The sequence below is a fragment of the Phacochoerus africanus genome, chromosome 7 (genome assembly GCF_016906955.1).
Source record: "Phacochoerus africanus isolate WHEZ1 chromosome 7, ROS_Pafr_v1, whole genome shotgun sequence".
NCBI classification, from domain to species: domain Eukaryota; kingdom Metazoa; phylum Chordata; class Mammalia; order Artiodactyla; family Suidae; genus Phacochoerus; species Phacochoerus africanus.
In genome coordinates this window covers 804,248-822,129 of record NC_062550.1, presented here as the reverse complement: position 1 = coordinate 822,129, position 17,882 = coordinate 804,248, and the positions used below count along the sequence as shown (strand labels likewise).

Below are 17,882 nucleotides of genomic sequence, written 5' to 3'. Positions count from 1 at the left end.
GTCCTCCCTGTTCCTCTGTCCCCACTCTGACCACAGGCCTTCCGAGAAGAGCCAGGAACCAGAGCGGAGAGGAAGTGTCCGTCAGACATGGGACAAAACCATCAGAGGAAGACGTTTTATTTTCACGTTTCTGTGGAGACATTACAAACAATGGAGACTGAAGAGGAAAAGCCACTGAAAATTCGAACTGTTTCAAAATAAAAAAACGACTGGGCAAAATAAGAAGTAACGACACCCCATGACACTGTGTGAGATGAAGGCGTGTCCCAGGCCTTCGCTGAGGGACAGGCCCCCGCCCGGCCGCGGGCCCGCCGGGCGCTCGGGTGATGTGGGAATGAAAGGGCCACGCCGTCCAAATCTTGACTTTATTTTTTAATATAAAAATGCCATTTTGGAAACCCGCCCCGCCGTTTCCCCTAACGTAACGCTTTACCTCTTAGAAATAAAAATAAAGTCCTAATTCTGTATACATCACGTGTACCATACAAAAGTATCCAAAGCCCCTATGCTACCAAAGTCTCCTAAACGAAAACAAGTTACAGAAAAAGCCCCTCGTTGTAAACAAAAGACTACAAGTTACAAAATCAAAAACACACAGCCGGAGTCATTTATACACCAACCAACACATCCTGCTCCCAAAGTAAGTTGAATTTTTATGTGCCTGTATAAAAATGCATATCAATATACTTTTGCAAATTTATTTTTCATTATAAAGCAAATGAATACACTTTCTACAATAAATAACCCGCTGGGAGGCACACCCGTGGGAGCCTGGGGCGGGCAGGCGGAGGCTGGCGGGAGAACGTGCCCGCCCGGCCCTCCCGGGCGGCGGAGGGTTTTTGGTGATTTTTGCAAATGATGCGCGTGGCATAAATTTATTCTCCACCTCTTTCCACAAAGTACCGTTCAAAATAAGGTAATTTTCTTTCTTAAAATACACATTTGTCATCGTAAATTTACATCCCGTCTTATTAAATAAGTGGTACTCTGTGTAAAGAGAATGATGTACAAACTTATTAAACATTCAGAAGTCTTTAAAAAAAAAAAAAAAAAAGCTCCAGATCAAGGGAAGTGAGGCGAGCAGCACCCGCGGGTGACCTGCGAGGACGCGGAGTCACACGCGGCGACGCGGCCACGCCGGGCACAGAGCGCCCGGCCGGGGCGGGGCCTAGAAAACGGGGGGACACGTCCTCCCTCCCTGGGAAGGAAGAACGAGACTTCGCCTAAGAACCAGAATAAGTTAAGTTCTGCCCAATATACAGCATGTACAGCGCAGCCGCCCCGCGCCAGGCCGCGGCCGTCAGTCCACGTCGCTGAGGTCGCTGGCCGGCTCGCCGTGCACGCGGCTCAGGTGGTTGGTGGCGCGGTCGAAGGCGACGCGCACAGCCTTGCGGACGCTGGAGCTCCGGCCCTCCATCATCTTCAGCTTGTCGATGGTCTCGTCGATGCCCAGCGGCACCATCTTGGACTTCGGGAGCCACTGCCTGTCAAAGGCCAAGACGGGCAATGAGGCCTCGTCGCGGCATCGGATCTGCGCGGTCGGTCCCCGCACCGCCATCAGGCCCTTCCGGCCAAGAGGCTCCTCGGAAAAGCCCCGCAAGCACGGAGTCGGGCGGCCGGCCTGGGGCCACGAGGCAGGGAGTGTGGCCCGACCCTCAGGGGCCAGGGGGGGCTCCGGAAGGCACACACAGCAGGCGTCACCTCCTCTCCTCCGCATCACTGCCCGGAGGCCGGCGGTTCCCCAGCCACCCACGAGGACCCGGGGCGGCACACAACACGCACAGGGACACGCCCGGAGGCACACGTATGTGTCACTGGTACGGCGTGGGCCGGGGGGCAGGGCTGCTGGTCAGGGAGGCCCGGGAGGAGCCACAGGAAGCCAGCAGGTGGTGGCCCTCGGCCTGGCGCAGGGCCCAGTCAGGGTGCGAGAAGGAGGGGCAGGGCGCCACGGCCACCCTCAGCGAGACTCGCACACCCAGTCCAGGCACACGCGCCCCGCCGCTGGCTGACACCAAGCCGCCTCGGGCACAGAAAGGGCCGCGGTGCTGGGGACAGAGATGCTGCGGCAAGGCCTCGGGGGCCCAGCGCTGGTGAGTGTGCGGGTCGGCCCCCGCGAGCCCTCAGCCGGAGCGCGAGGGGGGCGCCTCCCGGCAGAGCGCGGGGGCCTGCGAGCCTACGGGCGCCCCGGTCGGGCAGGCGACTCACCAGCTTCTCTTGTTGTCGAAAAAGAGGACGAGGAAGAGCTTCTCGTCGGCCTTGGTCTGCATGTGCTCGCCTATCCTCAGCACGTCCAGCGGCGGGGCCGGGATGGTGACCCCGTTGTGGTGGCCGGGCACGCGCGGCATCTTGGGGTCAATGATCTGCCGAGGGACCCGGCGGTCAGGCAGGGCGGAGCGCTCACCCCGGCGCCCCCGGAGCCGCCTCGGCCCCGCGGGGGGTTGGTGTGAAGGAGCCCCACCGCCACCCGCAGGACGCCTGTCCCAGTGGCAGTGGGACGGCCCCAGACCTGGGACACAGGGCCACGGGACTCAGCCGCTGCTCCCCCGCCGCGCCAGGGCCCACTCACCAGGGCCGGGTACGAGGGGTAGCCGCTGCACTTGGCCCACACGACTTTCAGGGGCTCGAGAACAGAGGCCGCAGCATCGGTTGAAATCCACATGCTGTTCTGACCAACCTCTGGGGAGAGAGGGGGAGAGAAGCGACTCAGCAGGGCGGCCCCCAGGCTGGCCCGGCCTGAGGGCAACTGAGGTGGGGGGGCCGCCGTGGGTGTTGGGGGCCCCTCGGAGCCAGGAGGCCGTGTCACCCTGCGTCCCCTGGCCCCTGCCCAGCTCAAGGCCCTCCGGCCTCCAAGTTCCCAGGGCCCCCCCCCCCGGAGCAGCCCCTGCCAACCTCCAAGGTGGGAACCCCTCTGCATCTCTGCACCTGACCCCTCAAATCCAAAACCACAGCCTGGCTCCCTCCCCACCCCACCCTCCTCACGCACCAACCCAGAAAAGCCTGCACCTCGCTCGGAACCTCAAGGGTGGCCCAGTCCACGCTCCAGGACAAAGGCCCGACTGGGCCCCAGCCCACTCTGCACACAGCCCAGGGCCTCTTTCAGGCCACGCTGACGGGCCTCTCTGCTCAGGGCCTCGCAGCTGTGCCCACCTGACCCCAAGCTGGCCAGCGCCAGCCCAGCAGGACCCCACCCTCCTCCTGGAAGCTGGGGGACCACCGCCCGCAGGACCCCACATTCAACCATGAGCGACAGAAGGGCCTCACCCAACATCCAGCCCCCACGGCGTCCAGTGGTCATGAACCACTCGGAGCCAAGGACCCCACACAAACGTCACCGCCCTGACAGTGGCTCCCTTGGGGGAAGCAGGGAGGGGGCACGCCGGCGCAGACTCACCGGCCGCAATCCTGGCAGCCTTGGCGTAGTTGCCGTTCTCGATGCAGGAGATCAGCTCGCTGCGGTCCTCCAGCGTGTGCCTGCGGACCAGGGCTGGCTTGCCGCGGCCACACTTGGGCGCGCTGAAACTGCAGGAGGCAAAGCGAGGCTGAGTCAGGGCTGGGCCCCACGGGAGCCACCAGCGCACGGACATGACCCACAAGCCCCAGCAGGTGCCCAGTGGCCTCCCCAGGGCAGAGGGGCAGGGCCGCTCCTGCCACCGTCTGGATAAAGGCGAGACTGGGGCATGGGGGGAGTCAACGGTACACGCAACTCCCTCCACCTTCAAAAAGTGGGTTAGGCTTTTATGGCTTTCCCGCCTCGGATTAAATTCTACGAGGCAGACCACTAGGGACACGGGAAGCCGCCCGCCAAGGGCAGAACGTGCCGGCCCAGGCCAGCGAGGGGCCGGGGTGGCGGCTCGGGCGCAGGCTGCGGGCCCACCTGGCGTCGCAGAGCGGGCTGCTGCTGGAGGAGATGCTGGACTCGGAGGCGCAGCGGCGGCGGGGCGCGGCCTTCCTCCCCGGGGCGCCCAGCTCCTGCTCGCTCCTCGCTCCCCCAAAGCCATTGGTGAGACCTGCAACAGAGGCACGGGGCCCTGCGCTCAGCTCCGCGGCGGGCAGCTCCGCGCACGCGTCCTCTCTAACCAGCCGACGCGCCCGCACCCGCGACCCCGGCACGCTCCCCACGGATGGACGGACGGACGGACCCACGGACGGATGGACGGACGTGCCACAGCGCCCTTGGCAGCACGTCGGGCACACCGGGCGACGCCACAGGCTCCCCAGAGGAGGGCGGCACCTGGCCCCCGGCCCCCGGCCCCGAGGCCAGGCAGGGCAGGGCAGCCGGCGGGCCCGGGGCTCCCGGGACAGCAGTGTGGCCAGAGCTGAGCCTCTGCGGGCCTCAGTGCACCGTGAGGCCCGGACAGGAGACGCCCGACCTGCGCACACGGGCGCCCGTGGCCAGAGGCCCCGAGGCTGTCAGCAGCACAGCGCGCGGCGAGGACGCGCCACCGGGAAGCGGCCAAGCAGCGACGTCACCTGAGCATCTGAGGAGCGTGTCAGTCAGGCGCGTCCCCAGCCCGGCGCTGCCAGGACACACCCGCGTCCCCTCCCTCCGGGGTCACGACCTGCCCGGCCCCCAGGGCGGGCCACGGGTGCAGGGCGGGCGCGCGTTTCTTCCAGGAAAGAATCCTATTCCTCAGGCTTCAAACATCCTAAAATCTATTTCTTTCAAAACAATCCTGACGTCGTCGTGGCCAAATGACCGGGGTTTCATTTGCTTTACGGGTCCACGTCTCTGTGAGGGGGTGAGGAGCCCAGTGAGCCGCGGAGGAGGCGCAGCGCGGGCACCAAGGACCCCCGGCTCCCGAATGAGCCGGTCAGACGTCCTGCTCCGATTCGGGCCCACTTAGCGCCACCGGCTTTAAGAAGAGCTTAGCGTTTCTGATTTTAAACCGAACTTATACTTCTAAGGAGTAACTGCAGCCAACCTCATGCTCACTTCTGGAATCTAGACCAAACTCCCTTGAAAACGAAGCCCCCGAAACGGAGCCGCAGAGCCTTGCGTCCTGAAACGTCACCGTCTGGCAGGTGCGGGGAAGCAGGAGCCCAGGGGCAGGCCCGCTCCCAACCCCGGAGCCTGGGCCCCGGCTCCCTGGGAGGCGTGCTGGGACCCGAGGGCAGAGAACCGGCCCCCAGCCAGACCCAGGTCTGCAAGGAGGGCCCGGGGCCGCACCAGCAAGGCCGCGAGACCCACGGGAAAGCACCCAACGCCAGGCCAGGTGCACACTCCCTGTGGTGAGAGCCGCCCCTGCGACCAAGCCCCTGGCCACGTGCGGCTCCTGCCAGCGGAGCGAGCGGATCACAGACCCTCCGGGCAGAGCAGGCAGGTCCTCGAAGGCGATGGGGGAGACGAATGGCGCCCGCCGTCCGCGCACCCTCACCCTCGCCCTGCAGCGGGCGGTGGCCAGACAGGGCGAGGGGAAGAGGAGCCTCTCGGGCACAGAGAAAGGAGAAAGGAGACGGCCCAGCTCCGGGACACAGAGCGAGGACGAGGGCAGTCGTGCCCCACACAGCACGTGCGGTGACAGCCACCACCGGAAGCCAGGCCCCGAGGGACACGGAGAAGGAAGGACGCCCAACAGGGACCGGCGGCCACACGCGTCCCCGAAGTGCGCGGGAGACACTGCTCCCCAGGGACAAGTCGGACATGCGGTTTCCCACGTGTCACCGGAGAAACGTCACTGAGCAGCAGACGAGCCCAAGGACACACAGCCACCATGGCCAGAGCAGGGCCGCATACGCACAGGCCCCGGGGGCCGGCCTGCTGGGGCCACCTCGGCCGGCGAGCTTGCAGGGCTCAGTTGTAAACGCCGGGAGCCAGGTCGGTGTCCAGTGAGAAGCGCCCGCAGGGTCACCAAGGCCCTCCCTCTGCCAGGACAGAGGGGTCACCACAGGGTCTCTGGCCCACCTCTGCCCCAGGGGCAGATAGGCCCAGGGCGGCAGGGGCAGCAGCGAGAAGCCCCATGTGCGCCCACGGGACTGGTGGGCCCAGCTCCCCAGGCTACGAGCTCATTGGGCCTTGGAGGCCTGGACGGCGGGCCCAGCCAGAGACGAAGCGGGCAGAGCAGCTGCGCCCCCCGCGGCCCCAAGGCGTGGACCCCAGGGCTCCCCACACGAGGGCCTCGGGGGCCGGCGGGCACCGGGGGCCGCGGGCAGCCTCGCGGAGCAGGGCGGGCCTTGATTTTGTGGGCAAGTTTTTATTTTTTCTACTGGCAAGAGAACTGCACTCTTTGTGCGTTTTTCCACCTTTCGATAAAGACAGAAACCCGGCAAACAAGATCCCGAGCAGACTCTCGCCTGGGCCGGCTCCGAGAAGACGCAGCAGGGGGAAGGCTCGCCCTGCGGCAGCAGGTGTCACGGGCTGGCCAGAGACAGAGCCGGGCCGCTCGGGGACCCGGGGCACCAGGATGAGGAGAGAGGAGCGGGGGAGGGGGCGGGGAACAGAAACTGGAGGCGAAGGCGCGAGCAGCCAACTGCGAGGGCGAGGCGGTGCCAACGCCACGTGGTCCAGAGCGCCGAGCGCAGCCTGCAAGTCCTTCCCGGGCCCGGGGGGGCCAAACCAGAAGCCCGGTCACCTCGGACCTGGTTCTGTGCCGGCCAAGGGCGGGCCAGGCTCTGTGTCCACGGAAGTCACTGTGATGCAGCAGGCTCTCCGGGCACCGGGGCCCCAGGCTTCCCTCTGCATCGCCAGGCCGCTCGGCGGGGGCCCGCGGGCGTCTGGCTGACTTACAGAGGGGCGGGTGGGGTGGGGGCGTCTCCTCCGAGTGCTGGTGTGTGTGTGTTGGGAGGTGGCTGAGCTGAAGCTGCCAACGTCATCCACAAGAACCACGGGAGATGCAAGGATGCAGGGACCTCTGCGCTCCACAGCGACCGCTCAGCGGAGCTCCAGTCCAAGTTGAGCAAGAGAAAATAATTAGGATCCAAAGAGGGGCTACCCCGCATGTTAGTAGTTAAAATGAGAACCTGGAAAACAGCGAAAAAGCCATTTAGTCCGACTGCAGGCGCCGCAGACCAGCCTCCTCCCTGAGCCTGTGACACAGACGGGCGCGCACCTGCCACACGCACACGGGAGCCTCGGGACAGAGCGGCCCAAGGAGACCAGCGGTCACAGAAGGAAGCGGGACACAAGGCGGCCCCGGAGACACCACCACAAGGTGCAGGGTCAGGCACTGACCCTGCCGCGAGCCCGCGAGGGCGGGTGGGGGCAACCTCGAGCCACGTGTGGCCCCCAGCGGGTTCCCTGCAAGGCAGGGCGCAGACGACGCCCTCCCATCCTGAGGCTGCAGGGGTGGCAGCCACCAGAGGCCCAGGAGAGGCGAACTGGGGGCGGGGGCGGCCCCAGGCGCCAGGCTGACCCTGCGCTACCGGGCAAGGAGCCTCAGACCCGCCAGCACCGAATCCACTGCCGTCCTGCAACAAGAAGGGCCAGGTGCCGCGGCGGCCAGGCCAGAGGGCTCCTCGCAGACGCACCCTCACCGAAAACCCGAGAAGCCCTGGGCTCGGACGAGGGCACTGGGAGCACACCCTGGTGAGGGAGCCCGAGAGGGGCCCGGAGGCCCATGCGCGGCAATGACTCCGGAAGAACAAGCGGTCAGCGAGGCCCGCCCAGGGTCTGGCAGCCCAGCCCCCAGACACCAGCTTCGCCAGGGGCCCCTGACCGTGGTGGGCAGGTGGCATGGGTGCCAGGACACCCCACCGGCTGACCGGCCTCAGCCTAGGCCTGGCGGGACTCAGGGAGCGGCCAAGCACTGCGCAGGCCGCCTGCACCTGTCCCTGCCCCACTCCTCGGAGCCCCCGGGCCGCTCCGTGGGGCTCGAACCACGTGAACCACGACAACAGCAACCTGGCGCCAAACGACAGCACAACAGCACGGCGGATACGGTTTCTGTAAGACCAGTGACGTGCAGAACCTGGCCGGGTGACAGAACGACGTGCTTGCGGAGGCGTGCACGGTGCAGAGGGAGGCTGGCGGAGCCCCCGCCAGGCTCAAGGACGGGCCAGGGAGCACGCAGGCCTCCAGCCCCGGCCCCGACCTCAACCCAGAGGCTCTAGGACGCCCGGAGAGCGCCACCCCGGCCAGCAGCACACCCCCCACGGCTCCGCCTCGGGCAGGACACGCTCCCCTGCCTGGACGGGACACAAGCCAGGCTCTGGCCCACCCCCGGGACCAAAGTGCAAACTCGCCTCCGGGAGAGGCGGCCCCAGCACAGCCACAGCGGCGGCGGCGGCAGCACAGAGACACCTGCCTTCCCCAGGGAAGGTTCGAAACAGGCCGAGAAGGAGCAGCAAGAGCAAAGGCGGCCTCCTTCAAACCTGGCTGGGAAGTTCCGCCAAAGCCACGGACACCCCGCAGGCAGGCGGACGTTCTGATGAGCTAACTGGACCCGCTTCGGGGACAGAAGCCCAGCGGTCAAGGGCAAACACGTTCGCGTGTAGTCCCAGCAGGTGAGCGGGGCCGCGAGCAGACGCCCCACCGCCCTCCTCGAGCACGCGATGCTGCGCTGAGCCCCGGCCGCGCGACTCCGGAGCAGGGGGGCCCGCCCGCGCCCCACGGCGCACGACGCGGCCAGGCACCCCTCGGCCCTGAGGCTCCAGAGAAGGGACAACGGGCCCCCCGGGCCAGGCCGGCCCCAGGTGGCGCCACCTCGGACTGACAGCGCGCGCCGGGCCGAGAGAAGCCGGGTCTTCTCACGGGGGCCCAGAGAAAGCGGGGCGGTCGAGCCCCACACCAAAGCCGGCAGGCGCCGCCCCCCACGCTCCGCCCGGAGACCCCGCGAGGGAAGGCGGGCCGGCGGGCGCCCGTGCGTTTACCTGTGTCCAGGCGCTTTCCCGGGGACCCCTCCTCCACCTCGGAGTCGCCGCAGGCGCTTCGCGACCTTTTTCTTGGCTGCAGGAGCGTCTCCAACCTCGGAAGGACTACAGACAAAAGGGTTTTGGTCCCTAGCTGAGGAGAAGCTGGCTGGGTCTCAGCGTTCTTGGCAGACTTGGGGGGGCTTACACTTTGCGGTTTGCAGAAGAGGGCAGAGGTGCGTCTGTTTACATCGCTTGATGGCTCCGCCACCGCGGAGGCCGCTGCTGCGGGCGCATGGCCGCTACTGGCGAGGGTGGGCTCTGGAGGGTGTCCGATTACCAGCACGCTCTGAGGGCAAGCGCTATGTGACTCATTATCAAATGTGACTCTTTTGAAAAGTTTACTCTGCTCGGGGTTGAGTTCTACTGGTTTGAGGGTTGGTGGTTCTGAATTAGTCTCCGAGTTTGAAGGAAGAGGTAATGCATCTGATGGTTCAAGTTTAGGGGGAGATTTATCTCCTGAAAAAATTATAAATAAAGTGATTTTTGAAAACTGATAATTATAAAGTCTATCATAAAACGTACTGTAAACGTGACGTCCACCAAAACACTCAGTCAATCAAGGAAACAAAGCATCGCGCGGAACTAGCAGCAAGGGCCCCGCGGGCCCCGCGGCGCCGGCTATACTGGGTGCGTTTCCCTGACGCCAAGGCCGCGGCGCCTGGCGCCCGGCGCCCGGGTGGACAAGGTCACCCTCCGAGAACGACTGTGAGGGCCCTTCGCGAGCGCCAGCCTGAAGCGCGGCGTCCTCGGGACAGTTTCCGCATCCACCGCTCACTTACCTGGAGGAAGAGCAACGCGTGCGACTAAGGGGTCAGAGCGGCAGCCCCACCGTCCTGACCCGGGCCCCAAGGGGACGAGCAAACCAAAGGGAACAGGCGGGTCAACCTGATCACTGACCAGGTCAAAAAGCAGGGTGTGGGGAGCGGCCGAGACCCTCTGCAGGAAAGGAGCTTAGCCCACAGTGGTCCGAGGCGCCCCCTCCGGGAAAGGTGCGGTCTAAGCTCTAGCTAAAAAGCTGACTCGAGGACAGAAACACCAGCTCTGGACAGAGTATCGTAACCTCTCAAGAAGGGCTTTTAAACCTGACTGAGGGCCCGGCGTCAGCCCAGAGACCCCGTCCGGGAGGACGTGGGCGGGAGGACACGGCCCGCTGGCTGAGCCACAGGGGTTTCTCTCCAAGAGGCCGGTTCTGGGTCCAGGACCTCAAACCAGAACAGCAGCATGTGGCACCACGCGGCACAACGTCTCCGGAATGGAACCTGTGACCCTCTCCAAACCGTCTGAAGTACACAGAGTTAAACACTGTGAATCCAAAATCTTTTGGGGGGGGGGAAGGTACCCAACTCCAGAGGTTCACTTGCATCTCTGAGCGAGTGTTTGAAGGCTCTTGCCAACTTATGGAGAGGGGCCAGAAGGCTCAGAGCTGGGAGCTCCGCCCCAGGTGCCCAGCTGTGCCCAGGTGCCGGGGCTGCAGGGCGGCTCTGCTCGGAAGGGGCCCTTCACTTTCAAATGCCACTCAGAGCTTGTTACAGCATGTGACAAGGGGACAACCAGCTGTCAGAAGAGTCAGTTTCAGGAGGAGGTGCAGGCACCCTTGGCCCACTGGTCGGCCACAGGGACGTGACAGGAACCCCAGGGAGGTGACAGTGCCTTGGGGGTCTCTGCATGGCTCCCCCACCCCCACCCCCCCACTCCAGGCAGAGGCCTCCCTTTACCTCCTGCCTCCTTTTCCTCCCTGCTCCCCATCAGCAGCCCCCTTCCCTCTGCGGGACCCCCACGCCCAGGGCCCCTCCCTCCCCCAGCACCTGTCCTCACAGCCCAGGCCCTGGGCAGCTCTCAGCCCGCACGGGGCTACCCCTGCCCCACGTGAGCCCCTGCCACGCACGAAGGCTGACACTTCACCAGAGGGGCCTCCCGAGCCTCCTGCCCATCGCCTGCCAGTCCAGCCCCTGCTCCAGGGACCACCGGGGGGGGGGGGCGCTCCTGGAAGCATCCCGAGGCCCCAAGGGACCGGGAGCAAGGGCGCAGGTCAGGAGCAGAAGCTGCTGGGGGTGCAGAGGGGACAGCAACCCCCCCCACCAGCTGTGGGACCTGCGTGCAGCCTCCTCACCCGCCAGAGCAAAGCAGCCTGTCTGTGCCTAGGACCAGCCGCACCCCCGACGGCAGGTGCCGACCAGGAGCCTGGGGACCACCTCCTGCCCAGGTGACACAACACGAGTTCTCTTCAAAGGTCCCTGGCTGCCACCGACCACGGACGCGAACTTGGTGAAAAGCTCCCCATCAACTTCCAGAAAAAGTTCTGTTCACTGACAGGCAACACAGAATCTCCACATTCCCCAATCAAACCTGCAGCTGAAATTCCACTCACTGGAGCCCCCCCGCCCCCGAAACAGCAGAGAGGGTCACACTCAGACGCCTCCCCCGAGCCGCCACTCCTTCACCGCCGTCTACACGGGCCGTCACCCCGCTTCCAGCTGGGTGGGAGGCCTGTCTGTGCACCCCCGCCTGGGCTCCCTGCCCCAAGACTCATGTCAGGAGCCGTGGTCCCCACTCAACCGCGGCACCGCCTGGAAACGGCCCGACCCTGGAGGCGGCTGCCCCTTGGGGACGGAGTCCCTGCTCCGCACCCAACTGACCAACAGAAAGCAGAGCCGGCGTCCGAGGGAGGACCCAGGCCTCGGACCCCACGGACCCCACCCCCCACCCCCGCCACGCCGCACAGGCCCAGGGCCGCGGGCCTGCAGAGCCCCCCACCCCCGCGTCCCCCGAGGCGGGACCCCCACCTGGCAGTTCCAGGTGCCGAGGGAAACCGAGCCATCGAGAAGCCCGCCTGAGACTCTGCCAACCACTGCCTCCTCAGGCGGCTGTTTCCGGCTCATCTCACACCACCATCTGTCACCAACCGTGGTCCCCAGCCCCCCCCCCCCCCCCCCGGACTGCAGGCACCATGGGATCTTTACAGGGGCGGGGGCCGCCTCTCGCACCCACACCTCGGCGTCCGCTGCCAGGAAAAGCCCTGCCCCCGTGTTCTTTTCTCTTTGGGCCGCGCCTCTCGGCAGGGATCAGAGCCAGGCCACAGGGGTGACCTGCGCCGAAGCTGCAGCAAGGCCTGATCCTCAACCCACCGCGCCACAGCGGGAACTCCCACTTGCTCAGACCAGAGCACGTGCAGGCCGTCTCTGACCTCACGGCTACTGTGCCGCCTCCTTCAAACGAGCCCCAGGTGACAGCGGGAGCGGCCACCTCGGCCGCCCACCCGGAGGGAGTTCAGATCAGCTCCAATGACAACAGGGGACCAGTCGCCCGACGCCAGGGACAGCTCGGGCAGTAGGAGGGGGCCAGCTGGGGGGGCGAGCATTGTGCCCCACGCTCCAGGCCCTGACCGCCAGGACCACCCTGCATCCCAAGGACCCCTAGGGCCCAGGGCCCAGGCTGGCGTCCAAGGTGCCATGAGCGAGGGCCCCTCAGAATAGAGCCCGCAGGCGGGGGGCCAGGGAGGGGGTGTGCTCTGGACAAACCTGCTCTCACCGTCCGCCCTGCAGCCACCACCAGGGCCGCCCATGGAGCAAGCGGAAGGAGCAAAGGGCTGCGGAAGGACGCTGAGCCGCACACACCGGGGTCGCTTCCTAAAGGCTCCAGGTCCTGCCTCCGCCGCTGCCTCATGCAGCCGGGTGACAGAGGGGTGGCAACACTGGGGCACCGCTCAACGGAGCAGCCTCCGCCGCCCTCCTCAGCGCCGACTCACGGGCACCCCCCCAAGAAACACACGCCGCCACTGCCGGGAACGTGGCGGGGCCGTGATGCGGACACGTCCGCAACAGGCCATGGCTCCTGTAAAGAAGCCACCTGAAGACGGCTTTGACTAACGCTGCTGCTGTTCTCACTGGACGTGCCGGGAAAACTGAGCAAGGTCAGAACCACTGCTTGGGCCTGAGAGTCTCACCCCACATGTGTCCTGTGCAATGAAAGGGCAGGAGGGGCCTTCCACGCCCACGGCTCGCTTCCCAGGCCCAGGCGGAGCCCGCGGTGGTGCCACAGGACGCAGAGCTCGCCTCATCACCCCCCGCCCAGGGCAGGCAAGGCCCGGGCCCTGGAGCCCAGTGCCCAGAGGAGCCCTTCCGCCAGCGGTGCTAGAGCAGCCCTGTCCCAAGGCTGGGGGGCCCTCCAAGGCCTGACGCAGCGCCCTGCGCCCCCACTTCCCTGACAGGATAGAAAGAGCCCCCCCATCACACAGCCAGCGGGCTCTTTGCTGCACGAGGCAGCCGGAGCTAAGCCACTCTCCCAACAGCTGCCTGGGACAGGGTGACACGTCTCCTTCTGGGCCCGGAACTCGCCAGGGGACCGATGCCCAGGCAGGGGGCACCGCCTGCCCCTCCTCTGCCCCAAGGGCCTCCCAGCAGCGGGCGGAGCTGGCTCCCGGCCCAGCCCCCGGCGCGGGCTTACCTTCCTCGCCGGCCTGCGGCCCCGGCCGAGCACCGTCCTCTTCCAGGCCGCCAGTACCTGACTCCGCGGGCGGGGGCGGGCTGTGCTGCTGGCTCAGCTTGGTGCGCAGCAGGGCGATCTCTTTCTTGAGCAGCTTGGCCCGCTTGCTCCGCGACCCGCTGGACTTCATGGAGCACGTGAGGTCCAGCTTGTCCAGCAGCTCCCGCAGCTGCTCCTCCAGGACCATGTGGGCTCTGTTGGCCGGGTTCAGCAACCTGTCCACTGGGGTCAGAGGACACAGCCGTCAGTCCTCGAACCCGGGCCGCCGCCTCAGACCATCCCGCTGGCACCGCGGGGAGGCGTCCCGGTGCAGGAAGCCGGGAGGGTGCCCTCCCCACACGTGGCCAACCAAGCCTCCTGCCCGGGCCAGCTGCCCGTGCCGAGCTCAGGCATGAGGAAGGAGCCCGGGGCACCAGGGCACCCGCTGGGCACCTGCCCGTCACAGCTGGTGTCTGAGCGTGAGTCTCAGGGCCCAGGCTGTCGCGTGGCTTTCTAAAAATTGGGCTGCAAAACCCACACGTGATCCAAGTTTCCAGGCAAATTTACTACAAGACTCCCTAGCGATTTCAACTTCAGCCGAACACCAATACCTATAAAGCACAGATTACCTTAAATCAGGGAGAAGTGGCTAAAACCAGAAACTGGTCTATAGAACCCAGTGGAGGCAGAAGCGCCAGGCAGACCAGGAGCCCCACTCCCCCCAGGCCCACCTGCAAGAGCACCGCCCGCCTACAAGAGAAACGCGAGGCTTCGGGGAAGCGAGCAAACCGCCTCCCAGCAAAACCTCGCAGCTACCGCCACCTCCAAAAGGTCCCACCAACAAAACTGTGGCATTTGAGCCCCAGGGAGAAACGTCCCGCTCGCCTGCAGAAGAAGGAGCACAGCAGGCTCCACCGCGAGGCTGACCTGTGCCCCCCGATCAAATGCTGGGGAAGCAACGGCCTGAATTCTCACCCCTACCTTCACCCACCTGAACGGCACATGGCATGTGGCACCTGCTGAGGTTTCCAGAAGCCCCCACCCCCACCCCACCAAGGTCCCCGCCCCATCGCAGGGAGCTCTGGGCCGGAGCCCAGCTTCCAAGCACCGCAGACTCCGTGGACAGCTGCACGGGTCTGAGAAGCCCAGGGCGCCTCTCCCGAGGCCGCCTCTGCCAGGTGGGCAAACCCGGAGCCAGAGGGCCCAGGCAGGAGCCCGGGGCCCCTGCGGCATGGGTGCTGTCACTTCCAAACAGCCACGGCCTTCCACTGCCACACGACACCACCGTCAGAGGCCCGCCAGGGCCCACGTCCCCAACTCCACTGTCACCTGGGCTGTACCAGGCAAACCACGGGCCACGCGGGCCTCTCAGAGGGTGCTGAGTGTCAAACCCCCACCACGCGGCAAACGCCAGCCTCAGTGACCCCTGAGTCCTTCAAAGGCGGGAACCGCGGGACCCACCGGGTTAAACGCAGGTTATCAGAGGGCCTTCCACCGCTTCTGCCCTCTTCCCGCCAGGCTCCCAAGGAGCCTCCAGCTGCACACGGGGCCCACGCGCCTCCTCCCGGCCGGGCTGGGCTTACCATCCTCCCAGGAGAACGGCCGCCGGGGGGCCGCGGCCGGCCGCTCGGGCAGGTGCATCCCCGAGGCCTCCTCGAAGCCCACGCTGTCGGCCTGGCGCCTGGCCTGCCTGAGGACCACGCCGCCCTGGTCACGCAGGCGCACGGCGGCGCGGTAGAAGACCGTGTCCTTGGCGTTGTACTTCATGCAGTTGTCCACGATGAGGTCGAAGTCCTCCTCCAGCTCCCGCAGCGTCCGGTACCCCTGCGCCTCCAGCCGCTTCCGCATCGTGGCAAAGTCCATGGGGTGTTTGATGTGGTCCAGGTAGTCCGGGACCTGGTTGCAGGGAGGACACCGCTCGTCCACAGGCCCAACAGGACCCCGGCGACACGGCAGAGCGAGGGCTCGGAGAGGCGCGCGCAGGGCCTCCCGCCACACCACTGGGAGGGGGCGCTGGGGCCCCGGGACGGGGGCGGAAGGCGGGGCAGGACACCCACCTCCTTCAGGCTCACGGGCTGGGCGAATATCCGCGCGGGGTCCTTCTCCTGCAGCTGGTCCAGCACGGAGCGCAGCAGCACGGTGAGCGGGGTCAGCCGCAGCTCCAGGGCCATCTGCTCCACCTTCACCTGGGGGCCGGCCCTCGTCTCAGTGCCCGGGGACCCTCCCTGCAGCCGCTCACTGCCCACGGCCTGCCCTCGGCCTGGGGCGCCCCTCTCCGGCCCACGCCCGCCAGGAGCTACACCGACCCCACCCAGCAGCCTCTTTCAAGACAGAGGTCAGTGCCAGGCTCGGCCAAGGCAGCTGCACCCAGAGCAACAGCCCCCGCTCGCCACCCACCTGCTCCCGCTTGAGCTTCTCGCGCTTGCGCAGGAGCTCGATGAGCAGGCGCGCGCGCTCCAGGTCGTGCCGCAGCCGCTGCCAGTACTTGAGCTTCTCTTTAGCGGCTTGAATCTCCTCGTCATTTTCTCTCTGAGGAGAGGATCGGGGATCAGCCTTGACACCCGCACACCCCGCAGAGGGACCAGCACAAGCGGCGGTGGGGGCGGGTCCCCACAGGGAAGGGGCTGGAGGGGCCGCCCGCCTGGAGGAAGCAGAGCACGGCGCACACCCCTCCCCGGGCCGGGCCACCCCTCTGGGGGCATGTGTGCCCATCTCCAGGCCCGGCCAGCAGCAGGTGAGGGGCCGGTGGGGCTGACAAGGGAGGGCCGAGGACCAGGGCACAGGGACGAGAGACCCGCGGCCTGAGCAGCACACACTCGGGGCGGCAGCAAAGGCCCGAGACCCGCTCTGCCCCAGCGGGGCCGCCTCGCACCTCCCTTGACCCAGCCTCCCCAGCGCCCCCTCCGCCGCCCCCCCAACCCCCCCCCCCCGCTGGTCCTCACTTCCTCCCGTCCCCAGGCTCCGCCCAGGACCTGTGGTTCCAGATGCTCGCCCTCTGCTCCGCGGCTCCAACCCCAGGGGCCCACCCGCCCGCCCGCCCAGGCTGAGCCCACCCTGTGCCAGGCTCCTTCCTGGCAGGGGACCGACCACGGCCCCTAGGAGACCCAGCACCGACGACGACGGCGGTGGACGGAGCAGTGGGGCTCCCTCACCTCCCCCCAAACCAGTCCCCCCAGGACATGCACACCTGCCCCATCCAGGCTCCTGGCTGGTGTGCAGACCCCTGGCCACAGCGCCCTGGACACCTGTCCGTCCACCCCCCCCCCCCCCCCCCCCCCCCCCCCCCCCCGCTCAGGTGCACAGCTCCCCGTGACCTGCCATGGACGCACACGCCTGCAACGGCTGACGCTGCCCAGCATCAGAGTCCAGCACATGCTCCACCGACTGTCAAACCCTCTTCTCTCTCTGGCCCCCGGCGCCTCTTGGGCGTCCAGCCCCATGCAGACGGGATTCAAATCGCAGAGCCGCCAGGCGGGACCCCAGCCGGCGCCCTGAGCCCTGGCGCAGGGAGGACTCTGCCCGTACAGCTGGCAGCCTCCGGGCTCTGGGGTCTGAAGGCAAAGACCCGGGTGGGAAACCCCGCAGGGAGGGGCCGGGGCAGGGCCTGAGCTTCCTCTCCGCCAGGCCCCACTGCTCTCTTCTGGCTCCGCTAGATTCGGATTCAGATCCCTGGGATTGTTTTATGTTGTTTGAAATTCTCAGCCTCTAAGCAGGAGTCAACAGCAACGTGGGCTGTGTAAGCGAGGCCGATGTTTTGTTACGAGGTGGGCTCAGAAAACCCAGTTCCCCAAGGGTACCTGAAATCGCGTCTTTTCGTCTCAACAGACCCTCTGCAAACACGAGCAGAAGGGAGGTTCGGCCTGGCGACCCAAATGGGGAAGGCGGTTCCCCCAAGCCCCAGGACGCCCCTGCTGCGCTGCCCGCGAGCCCGCCTCCCTGGGCTGCAGGGCTGCCGAGGGCCACGCTCTCCGCCCACGACAGCCGGCACACGAGCACCTGCCCAAGACTCACGCCTCTTCAGCACGAAAGGGCCTGAGTTTCCGACTCTGTCCTCAGGGGGCCTTCACTTCCTACATGAAACCAACCCTGGAAGGGTCCATGAAGCAGGACAACAGTGAAGCTACCTCGGGGACCAGGCGGCTCTCTAGCGGGAAGAGGACCTCAGAGGACTCTCTGTGCGATGGGTGAGAGGCCCCACCGCCCAAGGGAGACGGCCAGAACCCCAGGGTCAGGGTCAGGGTCAGCCTCATCAGATCAAACCCATGCCAGGGCACAGGGCAGCCACCCAGGACACGACTGAGCGCCTAAGACCCCAGCCCCGGAAGCTGACGCCAGCAGCAGGGCGGCAGGCGAGAGGCTCTGAGCTGACGCCGCAGGACGACCGAGCTGTGCTGGAGGCACAGGGCACGCCTCCCCTGTGCCAGAGGGGGGCACAGGTTCGCTGGCAGAAGCGCTCACCCAAGGGCAGGGGGGCGCCTGCCCTGCCCCAAACTAGGTCCAGGTCCCAGGCCAGACCACACAGGCCAGCCCTCGGCTCCCGAGCGAGCCTGCATGCGTGAGGGACAGCAGGCCGC

At 66.4% G+C, this 17,882-nt stretch overlaps 1 protein-coding gene across 6 annotated transcripts in view; it reads right to left on the bottom strand.

Moving 5' to 3' along the window:
* Positions 1 to 351: 351 nt before the first annotated feature.
* The window catches only part of BRD1 (bromodomain containing 1), a 33,679-nt gene continuing 16,148 nt past the window's right edge, over positions 352 to 17,882 (bottom strand). Inside the window, exons 4-13 of one of the 6 annotated variants that reach the window (XM_047785943.1) lie at positions 15,706 to 15,837; positions 15,366 to 15,494; positions 14,892 to 15,204; positions 13,291 to 13,551; positions 8,806 to 9,303; positions 3,875 to 4,007; positions 3,392 to 3,519; positions 2,567 to 2,676; positions 2,206 to 2,360; positions 352 to 1,484 (exon numbers count right to left, since the gene is read on the bottom strand). In XM_047785943.1, coding sequence (XP_047641899.1) covers positions 1,301 to 1,484; positions 2,206 to 2,360; positions 2,567 to 2,676; positions 3,392 to 3,519; positions 3,875 to 4,007; positions 8,806 to 9,303; positions 13,291 to 13,551; positions 14,892 to 15,204; positions 15,366 to 15,494; positions 15,706 to 15,837 — 2,043 coding nt within the window. In that variant the 3' untranslated portion in view covers positions 352 to 1,300. The other 5 variants (XM_047785944.1, XM_047785945.1, XR_007135724.1 and 2 more) reach the window with 5 other exon arrangements.